This window comes from Gavialis gangeticus, unplaced genomic scaffold (assembly GCF_001723915.1).
Source record: "Gavialis gangeticus isolate Ggan-Ray unplaced genomic scaffold, GavGan_comp1, whole genome shotgun sequence".
Classification (NCBI taxonomy): Eukaryota; Metazoa; Chordata; order Crocodylia; family Gavialidae; genus Gavialis; species Gavialis gangeticus.
Genome location: NW_017729032.1, coordinates 198,788,376 through 198,806,963, shown reverse-complemented (window position 1 = coordinate 198,806,963; position 18,588 = coordinate 198,788,376). Strand labels below are relative to the sequence as shown.

At 39.1% G+C, this 18,588-nt stretch overlaps 1 protein-coding gene across 1 annotated transcript in view; it reads right to left on the bottom strand.

The window, feature by feature from the left end:
• Positions 1-394: 394 nt before the first annotated feature.
• Positions 395-18,588, bottom strand: part of PRRG1 (proline rich and Gla domain 1) — a 32,163-nt gene continuing 13,969 nt past the window's right edge. The window contains exons 2-3 of the mRNA XM_019525099.1: positions 16,598-16,758; positions 395-4,822 (exon numbers count right to left, since the gene is read on the bottom strand). Of these exons, the coding sequence (XP_019380644.1) occupies positions 4,301-4,822; positions 16,598-16,758 (683 nt within the window). The 3' untranslated portion in view covers positions 395-4,300. The remainder of the gene's footprint in view (positions 4,823-16,597; positions 16,759-18,588) is intronic.

Below are 18,588 nucleotides of genomic sequence, written 5' to 3'. Positions count from 1 at the left end.
GAACCAAGATTCAGCCAAATACTATGGCTGAAGCCCCACCCCCCTCTTTTTTAAAATTAAATACTTCAGCTTTTTTTCAATGCCCTGTCCTCTTGGCCAATGCAAGAAAAATAATCTTAATTCTGTCTCTAAATGTGGGTCTCCATCTGGGCTTATTTATAACAAACACTTTATTTGGACATGGCAAGTAACTTAATTCTGTCACAAATGCGACTTTTTTGAGAAGACACAAACTCTTCCATTTTGATACCCTAAAATCAGAGATATTTAATGAAAACAATTTTCATTATGAAAGATTACATGTACAATATAACAGAAATCAACCTCTATAATAAAACCCACAATTCATAATATAATTTTACTCTAGTTAGAAAGAACTGATACAGACATCAAATGAATTTTAAGAGAGCTTTATTTAGCATACCCCCAAAACAAACATTCACTGAAAATTTCTTCTAGAAAGATAAGCAAAATGTTTAAATATCATAATTTAATGTAAACCAAATCTCTTAAAAATATTTAATACTGTAATCAAATAGAGGTTATTTACATGCAGTGAAGACCAGATTATCTCCACAGATGTCCGTATTAAACACTAGCTAAGCCAATATTTAATTTCCATAATTTCTTAAACAATAACACCCATATGCAAGTTAGTCATCAGAAAATAAATCATTTTAGTTGTATACAAGATGCAACTCGCTGTTACATTCAAAGCAGGGAAAGCAATACCCTGTCTATTCTGGTAATCATTCCAGACTGCATTGCATGTTGACACTTGAAAAACATACTGTGAGGTAAGGCTGTAAATCCTTTTTATTGCAGAAGAATCATTACAGCTGAAGAAAAAATAGTTACTGTAGTTTTCAAAAAGTAAGCTTTATAAAAAAACTCCAGACATATTAATACCATTCAGTCAAATCAGAAAGGCCAAGCATAAAAAAATTGCAACTTCTTACATTTAACAGAATGCTTTTAAAAGGTAAGAAATATGTTGTAATTTGAAATCCTTCTGACATAGAAAAGATACTTGTGCCTTAGTAGAAGAAAGAGCACTTAACATTGTTTCTATATGCAATGATTTTGTTTAACTGTGCAAAAGTATTCTCTGAGAACTTTGGCTAATGAATTTAAAACTGTGTTTGTATGGTGTTTTTGATCAACAACATAACCCAGAAAACTACAGTCATGGAGCATTTTCAATGTTTGGTCTTTTTATTTGAAAATATTGGAAAAGTATTACTGCTGTATTGCAAATAAAATATCTCTATGTTGTAACAACCAATTTTAGTTCAAGAAATGGATAAATAAGACAGTAAAAGCTGGTAGTGGCATACCCAGCAGTTACTGGCCTCTCTCTAGACTAGACTGTTACAGAGCTTATTTGACAGCTGCTTAGTAATCTACCTGAAATGGGTGATCTCTATGGAGTTCCTATGTTAAATAAAGTCTCCCCTACAACTGGCAGCCCCATTTGTGGCTCAAAAGAAGCCAATATTTGTTGTTGGCATGGAAAATGAACAATTCTCCCCCCTTACAGGTGCTCCCTGCATGTCAGAGATGAGGCATAATGGATTGGCAATATATATTAATGGTTGTGCTATCCAGAAATAACTTAAATCTCAACAGCCACCAACCTAGGACTTTTCATAAGAATTTAATTCACTTCAGAGAAAGAACTTCAGATGGCCCAGAAACAAAATGTCTAGTTTTTTCAGCCTGTCCTCATAAGGCATGTTTGCTAGACGCCTAACAACTTTTGTGGCTTTATGCTAGACTCTTTCCAATCTGTACACTTCTTTCTTGAAAGCGGAGGGTAGGAGGGGCACAGTACCCCAGGTGAGGTTCCATAACTAGGGTGGTGTGACCAAGGCAACTGCCCTGGGTGCTACCTGGGTAGGGGTGGGAAGGGTGGGTGAAAGACGGCCACTGGCAGCAACTGGAAGTCACTGCTGCCCCCTGTGCCCTGGGCATTCATCTGTGTTATTACAGTGCTGGGCCCCACTGGTGCTAAATAGAGTGGATGTGCACTATATATTGCATTTACCTACAAAAGGTCCAGCATTACAAATAAACAATGATCTATTTGACAGTAGATGACAGTCTGTAGCTCACCCATCAATTCTAATGCACTCTGGAATCAGCTTTGCCAATAGAAGCTCTCCTCGTTAGAGAGGACTGATGACATACACCACCAAAATGTTTGATGAAAGAGGTTAGAGAGAATTAAAAAGGACCTCCATCTCATTTATCAGTAAATTGTCTTATACACATTTCAGGCAGTTAACTCGTATCTATTTATCTATCTATATATACACATCTGAGTTAACTGCCTGAAATAATTTTCAATCACATATATTTCTGAGAGAAAAAAGACAAGCCAAAACCAAAATTGTGATCCAAGTCCATATCTATAATAACCAATGCATGCTATTAAAGACATAGTGAGCTAGAACGTTACTGACAAAAAAAGGGGCTCCGCAGAACAAGATGTATTTTGGATTTCCATTGTCATAAGGAAGCCAATACGGCACAGCAACAAGTTACACACTTAAATTTTAAAATTGGGCTGAATAATACTAAATTAGAGCTTAAAATGCCTGCAGAACAGCCCTAAATCTCCTGCAACAGGTTTCTTTGCGAGGGAAAAAGCCAAAATGGATTTTTATTAGTTAACCTGAAATGGGGTACACAAACACACTACACCAAGGGTTCATCCTTTTTAACCAATTCAGGTTCCAGGCTGGTTTGTTTAATATAGATATTCAAACAGTTTAAATTAGTATTTAGCTTCATATGAATCTGCACCTCTATAATCCCTGAATAAATTAAGTCCTGACATGTATTCACAGTCAGAAAAAAATTTGCTTTCAAAATTCCTGTCTTAGATAGACATGCTAAACTTGTATTTTAATTGCTTTTGAGAATATACAAGAATGTATAAAAAATTAACTTTCCGGGTAAAAAACCTTGTTGCAGCAGTAACCAATACATCCTTTTGGTGAAATGGATATTGAAATCCATAGCAAATCCATATTGAAATATCATAACTACCAGTGCACAAAATAAACACGGACAGCTGCAAATCATTTAAGAAAGCAAGAGGACACCATTTTCCCTACAGCTTTTAAAGAAAACTGGTAAAAGCTTTCCCTCTTTTTCCTTTTTAACAAAAATTTCCATCTTGGAGTATTTGTACATGAGTCAGTTGCAGTGAGGTAAAATGAGATATTGGGTAACCTCACCAGGAACAACTGCCTGCTTTACACTGTGGTAGATGTGAAAACTAAACCGTGATAGCTCAGCTCTCAACAAAAGAGCTGATATGGGCTGAACTTCCATGGTTCAGCTTTCATATACTGCAGGATAGGAGTATGTATACAGGTACTTACAATGCAGCAACTGATGGTTGCCCTCCTGCCTCCATTTATTTCCTAGCAACCAGCTCCCCTGCCCTTGCAGTGATTAATTTTACAAACTATGGATGAAATCCTGGCTCCATTAAAGTCAGTGGCAGTTTTGGAATGGGATTCCAGGGTGCCAGGATTTTAGCTGGTATCTTTAGCACTTGTTGATTATTAATTCCCATCTGTATTTTCAAGTACTACAGTACCTGCGTATTTTTTTCTAGACTACACTGTGACAATCAGGACTACAAGGAAGGATAAGGAAAAGCAGGCTCTTTTCTAATTGCAACCATCACTTAACTTTTTGCTTCTCTGCAAGTAGTTGACCTCATGTTCCAAAATTCTTCAGTTAATGAAATCCCTCTAATAATGGTAGGGCTGTGGAAGTATCATAGTCAAGCTAGGATACCTAGTTGTTTTTGGTTGGCCACACAATGGCATACTATTCTCAGTAGTCTAAGGCTGAAATGTACAATGACATTTGTAATGAAAACTCTAAATGAAAAGGGAAAAAAATACTCAGGCAAGAAACTTGAGATGCCATAAAATTTGCTCCTATAGCAAGAAATATTTTCTCTACAATTTCTGCTTATAGATTCTTTATTTCTGACAATTTTCAGCACCAGAAGGGAGGAGACACTAAGTCTGTATGCAACACTGACATCATTCAGACTAAATGGCTTTCCTGAAAATGGGGTATTGGGCAGTATGAACCACATCTGTACCTGCTCCATGCTGTCAACTTCAAAACTGGCATGGAAAAATGCATCAAGGAAACCCAACAGAGAAGAGGTACACCTTATGAGACCATTAAATTATATATATGGATAAGCTGCAATAAAGTGCTACAAAATTCTCTTCGTAGTTAAAAAGCTGGTAGTATTCCTCCTGTTTTACTTAACGCTGGTAACAACATGAGTCATTGCGATTGTATTGGATGAGCTGGAGTTTATAATGTCTTCGTACTGTGGGGGTGGATCTAAGTGATGCTCAGTTTCACTTCTTATGCTGGTGTCCCCAGTGGCTTCCTCATACGAAGGGGGAGGGTCACCGTTTGACAGTCTTGTTGATATTGAGTCTGACCATCCATCTGCATAGCTCAGAAATCCTGGTGACAGACCACTGCCTTCATACATTTCTTCCTGTGGGGAATGAACAATGCTGAGAGGCTGGGGGAGAGGACTTCTACCAGCAGCCACAGCACTATCACCAATGGCTTCATGTGCTCCCCTATGCACATATGCAGACTGTCTACGAATTTTCTTTTTAAACAGGCATCTCCACACGAGAAAAGCGACAATAAGGATAACAAAAAGGCCAATGATTAACGGAAATGCAAGGTAAAATGAATACCAGTTATGTCCAGTGTTACTTTCTCCCTGAATTCCATTTGTGTAGTCTTTCCAGAATTCCCTCTAAAAGAGCAAGATAAAATGAATCAGAAACTGCTTTAAAAGAATTTAAAGTAATGAAGTAATAATTTAAAGTAATTATTTCAATAGGTATATAATAAAAGAAAATAATGTTCTTGAATCTTTTATCTTTCAATAAATGATGACTGAGGTCTTGAGCAAGAGATCTCCTGACTGTCTTAAGTAGTTACTGAATCATAATTTACATGGAAAAAAAGAAAAAAGAGAATAACCCACCATTGCCTGAAAAAAAATTCTGTATTAGCACTTCATTGCAAAACTGCAGTACAAGTGAGAAGAATAATCTGAATGGGTATACGGTACCAACATTTTTCAGCACTGCTTAAGGTCAATGATTTATTTTTGGAATTTGTGAATTATCCATGCTGTGTTGCCATCCTCAATTTAGACTTATGCATTCTAGTTCATAAAGAAATAGCTGTCAGCTCATTTGGAGTCATTTGAGAATTACTAATGTATTACTTATATATAAACATTAAATATGTATTTATATAACAATAAAGCAGTGTTTCCAATAAAACTATATAATGTATACATATAATGTATACACAGTAATACCAAAGTTTCTGAAGCGTATCTCAGCTAGAGATAAATTAAATCAGAGCAAGGAATGGAAATATGGTTGAGGGAAAATTAAAAGTTGAGAAGGCATTAAATACTTTCAAGTGTTATGTTATTAATATTTTTATTCAACAAGAAAAAATGTTACAGTCACGGTTCTCAGTATACTAGATGATATACAAACAAAACAGATAAATATGTGTGTTTTGCTGTGTTTTATGATGGTATAGTAATGCAGGGAGAAACAGACCACTAGAAACTGGACTCAAGTACACTTTCCAACACAGAAAGAGAACTGTCCATATTTTTTCCAGCAGTAAACAGCAACATGCACCACAGGCATATAATTAGGAAAATACTTAGGGGGAAAATAATTGATTTTATAATGACCTATTGTCTATGTTACTGTAGCTGTTGCTTCAGCACAAAGCATACCAGTAACAATAGGTGTTCATGAGTTTTTAAAATGAATACTAAATACAAAATGTAGGTCATTCTGTAAACTTTATCCCCCTGTTTTAAGAAATGAATGATAACACTTGTAGGTATATGCAGTCAGACTATAAAAGAGAAAACATAAAATCTCCAAAACTAACTGAGGAAAACAGAAGCATGTTTTATATGCAAGGACAAGGCCTCTGCCAGGGCTGGAAACTCTCAGGATGGAAGGGAGGGAGCCAGAGTGGTCCTCGCATTAGTTGTCACTACACTGGGAGCCACAGCAATTAACACTGGCAGTGCTTCGCCTCCTCCCGCCACTGCCAAATTTCTAGACAGAGGGAATCCCCCTCCCAAACCATATGCCAGATTAGGATAGCATGGAGGGCTGATTTGCAGCAGGACCTGGCATGCTGGCTCCAACCCAGAACATGGTACTGGAACAAGCACATGATCCCACATTTGGCATGTAGCCCCACAGCCAGTGCATGGCCACAGAGGACCTGGCATGTCAGATGACACCACAGCCCCAGCACTGGCATGGTGGATCAGACCCTGCTGCATGGCCCCAGACCCAGCATTTGGTGTGAGGCCCCAGATCTAGTGCACTAGGATGGTCTGTGGGCATCATCTAACACACAGGGCAGGCAGCAGGCTTGGAAACAGGTTGGTTTCCTAGCTGCTGCTACTCCATTATCAGAAAAGGCAATTGTTTTTTTCTTCAGACGGTCTTTCCAAAATAAAGTGCTATATGCAGAAGCATGCTATATGTGAAAAAAATACAGTATGCTAGTAACTAACAACACAACAATGGTTTTTATCCTCAAAATATATTCCACCTTCATAAGGAGTGATCAGGTACAGAACACAAGCTAGAATTCCCTCTAATGAAAGTATCTGAAAACCATTTTAAGATTAAGTTACAAAAAAAAAATTCTTAGACAACACACTTAGAGTAAGTTTATAAATAGATGTGCTTGTTCTATTTCTAAAAAGAGAAAAGAGCTGACTAAAGTGAGTTCATAAGGTATCCTAAAACAAACATGGGGGAAAATCTCCAGAGGGAAGGTACAGGTAAGCCACATGGGATCATATCTGGAATAATGCTGCTAAAGAAACAGATAAGAACTGCAAACCGGTACTTGAAAAAGTAGAGAAAACAGACAGTGGAGTCCAATTACTCCCCTGTAGCTTCCTGAAAAGAAAACAAAAGTTCAAAAAAATGTATAAACTCCTCTCTCATTTTGTGTTCGTCACATCAGAAGATTTCTACTATTTTAAGTTACTATTATGAAAAATGTCTGAAAATGGTAGTGCAGCACTCCGTGCTTATTTTGTCTCAGTGAGTTCCACGCCCAGCATGCTCAGTTTAAGATTTTTTCCTCTCCCTATCTATACTACAAAAACAAACAAGCAAGCAAGCAAAATCAACCCGGACTCTGAAGGTAAGGCCAGGTTCTTGTTTGAAGAACATACATCACCAGTAACAGTTCAACTAGTCAGATAGGGAGATCTGAGCAAACCCGTTATCCTCAATGTTTCAGGGGTAACTAGTTAGAATAGCAGTTCACAGCTTATGTTCTGCCAGCCAAATCCAAACCTCAGATGAACTCTCTCACTAGGAAGGTAGTAAACCACTGGAACACATTTCCCAGAGAAGGTGTGGAATCTCCATTCTTGGAGGTTTTAAGACCTGGCTAGACAAAAACCTTGGGTGGGATGATACACAGTTGGGGCTGGTCCTGCTTTGACCAGGGGGTTGGACTACATGACCTCCTGAAGTCCCTTCAACCCTAATTTTCTATGATTTCTATGATTGTATATGGGGCTTCAGCAATAGTTGCTCTCCCTGTGCTGTTGCCGAGAAAAGCAGTGGCTGCAGAAAGGTCCTAATGCCTGCCTACTGGTTCATCCTGGCTTAGCAACTTGAAAAGGTTGCTGACAGGTAGGTTGTAACTTCATTTGGAAAGCTGAAAAAAGGGCAATAATTCATTAGAAACACCACTATTAACATGATTAATATTTTGTATAGGAGCCCATCTTCCTTGTTGTGCTTGTCCAACGGCATTCAGAAATAAAATGACTCCAGCTACAAGTGTGGGTAAAAGTGCTGTCAGACTGGCCAGCACAGAATATATTGTGAACATACAGTAAAGCTATGTATTAATTGTCAACAGCAGATTCAAGAGAAAGTAATTTTAGATTCTCATGTGCATGTTCAATCAATGCCACACATAATGAAGCTAAACAGCAAATACACACCAGAACCACTCCCTCTAACCTCACTATTCTCATGCTCAAGATAAATCTACCGTATATCTTTAAAACGAGAACTTAAGAACAAAAATTCACACGGTGGCTGAATACTAAGAACCAAGGACTTAATACTGATATTGTTTTTCTGGAACATTGTAACCTACCTGACTCCAGAATTCTTCCTACACATGAAAGGGAAGGCTGTGTGAAGCTTTGGGTGCTGATTCGATTTGGAGGAAATTTGGCCCAATTCAGTGGCCGAACCTCTGAATCCACATCGAATCAGGAGACTGATAAAAAGGTTGAATCAATGCGAAGCTCTGGAATTGATTTGGAGAGCTTCGGAGATTCAGGCAGTCCCCACTCGCCACCGCAGAGAGCTGGACCTGAACTCCATGCTGGTAAGTAGGAGGCGGGGGCTGAAGGAGGAGAGAGGGGACTATGGGGGACACCTGCCTGCTGTCCCAGCCCCTTGAGCGTCCCCCGACCCTCACATTCTCTCCCAGCCCCACCTATCCTGGCTCTTAAAACAAAACCAAAAAAGCCCCCATTCACTGGCTGCTGCAGCAGCCTTGGGGATTCTGGGGGCTTGTGGCAGAGCCCCCCATGCAGCATGGGGCAGCGGGGATTGTCACCCTGCCTGGCAGCAGCTGCTGAGTGAAGGGCTTTTCTAAATTTACTTTTTAAAAAGAGGCAGGATGCTGAGGCCAAGTAGGGCAGCCTAGGGGGTGGGGTGGGGGGGGCGGGCTGGGAGAGTGGGCAGAGGCCAGGGGGGCTCAAGACAGAGCCCGTCACAGTGTGGGGCAGTAGGGATCGCCCCTCCCCAGCCTGGCAGCAGCTGGTGAGTGGGGGCTTTTTAAAAAAAGAGGCAGGAGGCTGGGGTCGGGTGGGGCAGCCATTAATGGGGCTAGGAGAATGAGTGTAGGGATAGGGCCTGTCCGATTTGGAGATTCGGGCAGTAGATGAATCTCTGAATCAGAGATCAGTCGAATCGATTTGGGACAGTGATTCAAAATCACCAAATCAAAGCACTGTCCCCCAAATTGGCCAAATCTGAATCCTAAGCAAATCCCAGCCACTTTGCACAGGCCTAATAAAAGGTGATAATGACACTACTCCCTTTTGATTGGCATTGATCTCTCAGTAATCAGCTTCTTTTCTTTTACTATTTGTCTGCTACCCCTGGGAACTTCTGTCCCCCCTTTTCCAACTGTTTTTTACTTTGCTGTGCTGCCTTGGATTCCTTAGACCTGAAAAAGAATGTCTTGTATTCAAAAACTTGGCTCTTTCCCAACTATGCAGTTGGTCCAATAAAAGATATCACCCTCAGACATTGCTGCTGTGCGACCATTCAAAATATTCACATATCTCACACTTCTGTCTTATATTTTGCTATCTCAGCATTTCCAAAGGAGTTTAACTATAAAAACAGAGAAAGAGGAGATGTCTTTCAGTAAGAAGGTACTGTTTTATGCAATCCATTTGCCGAATTAGAGTAGCACTTTATAGGAACAGAAATTGCAGCTTTCTTGTTCTGTATACTGCTGTGTTAAACACTGTAGTACAATGGTTATTGGTTATAAAATGTATATGTACTCTCCTGAATAAGGATACCAAGTTGCAGGTTACAATATAATCTACTGCGCATTTTAATATTTTCCTGTGCTTGGAACTCAGTTGTGCCTGCTAAAAGGGCTGTCTCTAGCTCTTGTAAAAACCTGGGAAATCAGTATGCTTCCTCCTCATTCTGCCCCATGGAGAACAAGTAACAAAAGCCAGCCTCTTCTCTAGTGACTGGTAGCTGATTTGCAGGCATAGGCATACAATGATAACTATGGAGTCTATATATGAATTGAGGACTGCATAAAAAAAAAGAACACAAAAAAAACATATGGCAACCTAGGAGTTTAAGTTTCTTTGTCATCAGCTTTACTTCATGGATACTTGAAAACTTTTCTCGAGTTTTAACATAGTTTATAACCCCTCAGAACTCAAGCACTTGAGTTCTTTCTGAGGCTATTAAAAATGCTGCATTTGTGAGCAAAATGAAAAAATTCAAGATTCTTTCCCCCCCCAGTAAAACGTATTAACGTAGCACAAACAAGGTTGTAGCTTTTATTTTCTGTAAACCAAATCGCTGTGAGAATCAGCTTATTAGCTCTGTGGATTCCCAGAAATTAAAAGAACCATGCTATGAACCTATTTAAGGTCCTCCCCACAGCTCGACTAAGGTGTGTAAAACTCTAGAAGCAGCTACAGATAGGGAAAATGGAGATTTAGAGGACTGAAACGACTTGATCCAAATCAGAAGAGCCCATCAACCAACTGGAAGAGAGTGCATAAAGACCAGAATCAGGAAGCATCCATGATATTGTAGAAGTACAAGGATTCTTAGGAATTGCTAGAAAATCAGAAGAAATAAACCAGAGAGCATCAGTAAGATTGAAACAGTTATATATAAGAAATGTAAAGCTGTGGTAAGGATTGAGAGTATAAGTCCACCTTCACAATTATTAGTTTCTTGATCTAAATGACAGATACTTCTCATAGTCATTAAAAAAAAAGTAATTGGCATGGTTTAGGAAAACTAACTAAATAACGATGTCCTAAAGCACTGTAGAATTTATGGCTATGAAATAGCAGAATTACTTTAATACTCCTAAAAAGGCAGAAAAAATTAAGCTTGATAGGTTATAGGATCAGTTAACTGCAATGAAAAAGAACCATTCAGACCATCTAGTCTATACACAAAATAAGCCTGTGTATTTCCGACTGCTTTAGGAAGTTTTTTTAAAAATGTCTCGAGGGATAGATACCGCATCCACTTAAACTGTCATGAACAGCTGATAGGTTTAATTTAAAAAGTATCTAACTGTATGAGAATGCAGTGGTTCAGTATCAATACAACTTAATACAGAGTAGAACTGAATTGATGAAGACAATAAATCAATCGTTTTCTTTCCATATCAGTGTTAAAAGCAGTAATTTTGCAGTGCTGAGGAGGTCCAACTATGGGACCTAACGTATTTTGGCAGTATACTAGTCTCAAAACATTGCTGGTCAATACCATTTTATTTTCTTTTTAAGAGGCAATACAAGTTGCCAGTCAGAAAATTGTCTGTATTCAACCAGTGAAACATATGAACAAAATGAGTGGGAAGTGAATGAGATGCATGAGCCTGCTCACATTTTTACTATTTGCCTCAATTTCAGATTAATACAGAAATTCAAAACCCTGTATAATCCCTTCATATCTTTCATCTGTTGGATATTTAGTATAATAGTTTGATTCAAAGCTGGTGTTAAAAAGTCACATCTGATACTGAAATACCATTTTGGACTGAGTGTTTACGACTCTCTCATTCTATAAACCCAAGTCATGCTGATGATTTCTATTTCTGTTTGCTGATCTTTGTTTACCATTCTTTAAAACAACTGTAAATGTTCCATATTTACCAAAAATAATTACTTCCATTATTTTTTAAAATCCTCATAAAAAGAAGGTAAAACACTTGAAGATGACAGAACTAAGATGAACAGCAGCACTGAAAGCATGTAAAAATATGCTTCATGTTACCCTATCAGTTTATCCAAAACGTTCTTGTGCTTGACAATTTAGTCAAGCCAAGCACAGCTCTGATATTTCTATATCTTTGTAAAATTTATAGCAAAATGAAAAAAAGTCTGATTAGGGTTAATTCAGAGATACACTTTGGGTTTTGCTGATATTCTTTGCTCCTAATTACCAGGATACATTTACAAAATACTGAGCTATAAACACTCCCTTTTGTCCATTTATACTAGGTGGAAAGGCTGAACAGAATCATTGCATAAAAAGGACAGACCCTTAAGGATGTATCAGTAACTCCCAGGCTATATCAACTTTTAAAATACAATTGTAAGATAGCACATACTTACCTTTTAAGTGCATCAGTAGTAAAATGAAGCACCCAAGAGCTTGCATTATAAAAAAAATGTACTTTAAACAGACTTTAACAGAAAGACCACTACATCAGCCAACACTATAACCTGCATATTCAAATAAGACAATATTGCTTTTGGCTATATATTCTATTGACTTCAAATGAAAAATTAACTCGTTTAAAAAAAACTGTTAGAAAAAAATTAAGTCTGTGCCATGTTCTGTTTCATAATGCTGCAATGAAGCTTCAAAGTTTGTTCTTAAATATTAGCTCTGGTACCATCTAATGCTTCTAAGCCTAAAGGATAGTATGGACAAATGTAGGATGAGACAGAAAATACCAAGTAGGTGAAGCCACAGCAACTACAAAAAGCATTCAGTCAAACTTTATAAAAACAATCATGATAACCTGGGGAACCTATGTAGGACTCATTAGCTCTAATTGATATTATGAATTATCATGCAATTGCCACTGTGAAAATTGGTGTATTTTGAATGTTTCTGTCAAGGTACTTTCACACCAGAGCACAAAAACCTCTCACATAGCCCTCTCAGACCAGGGAAATTTGTCTGTAATTTAAACTTACCAGGTGGCTACTGGGTTGCCAAAAGCTTGGAACAAGAGGCTACAGGGGCACTGTCACGGATGACAGTCTTGTCAGCTGATGGGGCTCCCAGCCACAACGGCTTTCTACTTGTAAGTTGGTGCAGGGTAGCCTGGGATCATGATCCCGGGTCTCCCCTTTACCAGCAATAAGGTGTGATAGGATTTGATGCTGGATCTCACAATCACACCTCCGCCCATGCATGTGTAGCATGGCAGGAGGCATAATAATGTGGATTGCACGTCAGATCCTATCACACCTTTACCTGAATATCTAGAGGGGCCTGTAATTCTTAAATGTATGTGCTGTTTAAAATATAGGAAAAATACTGAGTTGGTGACTCTCAGTACATTCCCCAAGCCATTCATTGGGAGAATATAGATGCTATTTATCCATTCAAACAAAGGTTTATTTGTTTGGAAAAGGAGAGACTCCCAGAATGCAGTGCTTAGGGTACCTGGTAGGTGTAAAAGATGTAATTCATTTCCAACAATTTAGGTAAGGTGCTCACATTTATCAGTCCAGTTTCAGAGCACAACATCCCCCCCAGTGTAGGTTAAGGTAGAAAGAAAAAAACAACTGAAAAAGTAATTAGAGATCTTTTCTATTTGAGTGGACCCCAGCTCAGGGTCAACACCTCAAAGTTCTGTTCCATACAATGAAACAGACTCAACCTTAAATTTATATTTTAGAGCTGCAAGAGCCCTTCTTCTGCCTATCTATATGCAGACTATAAAATAATTAAATCAGTATTAAAAAAGTATGGTCAAAACTGGACACCAATCATAAATGAATTAATTCCCTGAAGATTTCTGGGGGCCTTTCCATTTCTCGGTAAGGTTGTGTATGATCTTACTTGAGATTCAGAGATGAGATAAATTAACTTAATTTTTATAGTCTATTTTGATACTCTTGCTTTGCTGAAAGTTAGCACAATCATCTTTAGACTTGTATTTTTTCAAGACTTCTATTGAATCATCTTTAGCTTTAGAGCAGTCCTCATCAAACCATGGTTTGTGCCACCAGCACTGGCCTATTCCCAACAAAAATGCCTTTTGTGAAGGCATTTTCCAACTGTTGGACAACTGCTTTGCATTGAGTAATTGCTCCTTGGGGTTCTTGTACTTTGAGAATATGAGATAAGTTGCCCAAGAAAGTGTCTTTGAATCAAGTAACACATTTCTCTCATAACTCATTATTAGACTGAATTCTCGCTTTGTTGACTACTACTACTTTGGGGACTGGTTGCATAGTTCTTGAGGAAGGCTCCCTATAAGATTCTAATGGATTTTTTAGAGAAAAGGCAAAGTGGTCACTTTCCACACACAGTAAAATTTAAAATGATTAGTCTTTAAACCACATATGTGGTTCTATTACTGTATTTACTTGAATCCAAGATGAGGTTATTTCCCCTATCTTGGATTCAAGTATGAGCCAGGGAAGGGGGGGCAGCAGTGGCAGCTGCTGTGGCCCTAACCCAGGGTCAGGGCTGCAACATCTGCCTGCCCCCACCTGCCACTTACCCCCTGGATTCTAGCCCTGCTCCAGTCCAGGGCACAGACCACATAATTACTTTGGCTTCTGGACTGGAAGGTAAGCAGTGGTGAGCAAATGTGGGGCAGAACACAGAGATGCTAGCAAGAGGGGGCTGGGGAAGAGGTAGTTGAGAAGGCAGATACAGGGGTAGAGGTGGGAGGGCAGGGGCAGCTGCTGTAGCCTGGCTGTGGTCCCCAGGCTGGGCCAGGGCCAGGGCCAGGGCCAGGGCCAGGGCCAGAGGGTCAGTGGCTGTGGTGGCCCAGCTGATGTAGCAAGGCAGCAGAGGAGCCAAGTGGAAGGGGCATGTGCCATGGGGACAGGCTGTTAATTCATTTAGAAGAAGAGTATTTATTTTTTTATTTCCTTTAATCATAGTAACTATTGAAGACATGCAAGATACTCAACCGGTTTGATAGTCTGGGGCAGCCTTACTGCCTTCATTTGTCCACTGTAGGGCTGGCTGTTTTATATATCCAGGTCATACCTCCTGGGAGAAAAAGCTAAACAATGAGTTAAAACTCTCACTCAAATTGGAATCAAGAGTAAGGGAAAATTGTGGGTTTAGCTTTTTAAAATTTACTTTACCCACAGTGTCTGCAGTTGGTGGTATAGAAAGTAGGTTTTCTTCCTCATTGATCTTTTCTTCCAACATCTCAATGCGTCTAAATTGTATCACTGGATTATTAGTCAGGGTATTACTGGGTTGAAAAGAAGAGGTTCTTTTTAGGCCTTTTCTAGCAATACGTCTTGTAATTTTCAGCTGTCTTGATGGATCTCAGTTTACTGACAGCCATGGTGTAGAAACAAAGGATGCTTCCACTGCTGGTGGGCTAAAGATCATTATCACAATGGTAAAAGCTCTCTGTTATATAAACCTATTACCCAGAACCAGGAATTCCATTTAAGGCACACTGGATCTTTAGCATCTGTTGACACAGGTGTTGACAAAAAGACCAATAAAATAAACAGTAAAGTAAAATAGAATAAAATTGATAAACATGAAATAAAATAAGCCTCGAGTTACGTTAATTATCAACACTTAAACAAACCAAATGAAACAAACTAAACAAATTTCAGACTAACAGAGAGGGGGCAGCATCAGTTTATGTAAAGGGGGGCCCAGCAAACCCAGGGACAGAGAGCTCCTTTGATAGAGTCCCAGCCAGATTCCTCTCTCCAGCTCCGCAGCCATCCTCTACCTTACTGCTTTTCAAAATACTTCCAATAGTACAACCAAGGATTATTAGTGCTGTTATTTGTTGCATAAAGTTTAAAACAAAGCTTCTGGGCCAATTACTTAGTAAGAGACACTTGCAAATTATACTCGCTTCAAGCATATTTTGATCAAAGATAACAATAGGACTTGAGCAATAACAATTTTTCTGGCAAATTGCATACCTCTATATAGAGGTTTCCATCGCTTTATGCAGATTCTGTATGTGCGAATTGGCTCTTATCCGATGACTCTTTTTATACCAAAAATTCGTTATATGCAAGGTAAATTCACTCTTATACGATTGGTGCGGTCGAAGCCTGCAGTGAACTGCTTTGTTTGGTGCATTGTGGGAGTGACACACACCAAAATATAGTCTCCTGTGTGGATCTGTGCTCCTCGCTCGTTGTCTGCGACATGTGTTTCTGTAGTTGCCATCCCCATTATAGCAACATTCACCACCACCTGGTGCTGTTGGTGAGTACCAAAATTGGCTTGTAAAAAGTGGCAGAAATGGGGCTGTGGGTCAGTACAATCGAGGTCTTGGAACGTATCCCTATTTGTTGCATTGTAAAGTGGGTTCCCTTTATGCAAATTTGAGTTATGCACTGTTTTCCAGGAACGCACGGACAGCATAAAGTGAGGGAAACCTGTACAGATTTGGGCCTCAATCCTGTGCTGGGTTTTGTGCTGGCTCCAGTACACAAGCCCACAGAAGTTTATAGATACTTGTGTGCAACACACTGTCATGCTCGATTCTTATTCTCTCAGAGAGTCAAAGGTCTGCCTGAGACTAATGTCCTATCAGGTTAGCATGGATAAGGCACATCAGTTTCTGTAGTTAATTGCATACAAGGGTGATGTGACTGGCATTACATTCAGCCACCTTTGAGTCCCTAGCCTAAATGACCAGGTACCATTTACAGTCAGGTAAACTGTGGGCAACCTTCACCAGTCCAGAGAGGGATTCAAACTCATACCCCTGGAGACAAAGGAAGATGCCCTAACTGCTCTGCCACTCTACTCCAGCAAGGTTCTAGATAGGCGTTGCTTAAGCAGCTGCACTGCTGGCCAATGGCTGCTAGCTTCAGGAAAGTGCTCGCTAGTTTTAGCAGAATACATTTGGTAAAAAAGAATAAGCTATGAAATCTAGTACAGTAACAAGAAGCAAAAAGACATTAATCAGCTTCTATCAAACATTATAATGGTAAAAACAAATAACTTACTGTCTTTTCATCATTTTCAAAAGCTTCTCTTGCTTCCTCATAGCTACAAACTTCTTCTTTGCATTCACGTTCTATGTTCCCTTGCTTTATCTCTTCCAAAAATACATTGGCTCTTGGGTATCTTTTTAACACAGAGTTAGCTTTGTCCTCTGTTAGGAACACTAAAAGAGAGAGAGAGAGAGTTGATGCCATTTCTAAATATTATGGTACAGTCCCAAAATTCAAGATAAAGCCACCAAAGAAGTTACAATGTCTTCTGCAAAGATATTTTTAAAGAGGTTTTTTTTAGTGTAAAAGCATAAGAAAATCCTCCAAATGTTTCTGGCCATAACAAACAATTTCATGTAGAATTCTGAGAACTGCAAGCATGATGGCACAAGTAGGCCAAGTCCAAAACTCAGTCCTAGTTCAGTGCAGCACCAATATTCAGGAAAGCAGTCAAATTCATGGAAATTAAGCCCCTTGACTTGGAAGTGTTCAAGCACATACACAAGCACGTTGTGAACAGAGTTTAATTTAAGCACATTTCCTTTAATCAGAACCAAAGAGAACAAAAAAGAAGGGGGTATGTTTATGAATTCTCCAAAAGCATGCCAATGCATGCCATCCTAAAATGATTAGAATTTTATATTTTAGTATCCTATTTATAAACAAACGTTATAGTCAAGAAAGATTTTAAGAAAACTGCAGCCTAAAGTCTACCTGTTTTCTTACGCAAGGCTGGAGCTGGCTAGCTACTAAATCTTTTGGGAAGCATATAGCGAATGCTATATGCTTTTGGGAAGCATAATGCTAGGTGTGCTGCAAAAAAGGCGAAAAAACAGAATCAGAAAAAGAACCTAAAATGGCACTGTGATTACCAGGAAGATTGTATACCTCACGTAGGACATTGCCAGCAAACTGACCAAGATCATTTTATGGTTCAAATAAAACTTTAATGAGTGGCCAAATGTTTTACACTAAAAACCTTTACAGTTTAAGTAATTTCTTCTAGGTGTATTTTATCTGTCAAGAGTAAAAGTGCATGTGGATAACCTCTAATTCTGATCTTCTAGTTTATCTTTCCTTTTCATCCTTTCACTAAATGATGCATCTTCTACCTATGACCACAATGCTATTTCTGCCAGGTATGCATATTCATCTTTTCTCCCAAATTTATGGTGGCTTCTAGGCTGAGCTGGTTTTGTGCCTGTTGTGTATGTGCCAGCCTGCAACAAGGTCTGGGATAGCCCAAATCTGCTACCAAGTGATATTATTTGGAGCAGGGGTCAGCAATTTACAGTCTGCAGAGATGAGGCTTTGGTGTTTGGCATGGGGAGGGAGCTTAGCTTCCGCTGCACACAGTTGGGAAGCCAACAAGTGGGGAGAAGCAGTGGAGGTGGCCAGGTCCAAGCACCAGCCTGTCTCAGACATGAGCTGGGCCATTCTGGGCCACTTCTGGGCAAGATTCCTGACTGCTGGTCTAGAGGGACCAGGCCCATATTTATTCTGAATTAATATTTTTAACTTGAGTGTGATCTGTTTGCATGTTATAGTCTGATATTCAGTTTTAAGATTAGAGACTTTCTACTAACCTGTTTTAAAAATAATTATAATTTTCCTTTGCATTTTTTCATCGAGACGTCCAATACTGTACCAGCATTAGATTCAAATTTCTTTCAAATGTATTTTAAGCTAGATTTTAGTTTGTTTAACACAAGAAATGTGCTTCTTCCCTTATAATTCTTTCAGGTGAGGGGCAAAAGACATGCAAGTATTTTTTTTCTAATTGGGTCAATATTTGAATATTTGACCCTGAGATACAAAAGAGCCAGGGATATAACTGTGTTCCTGAAACAGATATGCAATTTCATGTGACAGATCAAGTATTTGCATGTGGAAATAACCAGTCAGCTATAAGACAGACCACACATACATGGGGGTGTGTGCGTGTGTGTGTGTGTATACACACACACACACACACACACACACACACACACACACACACACAC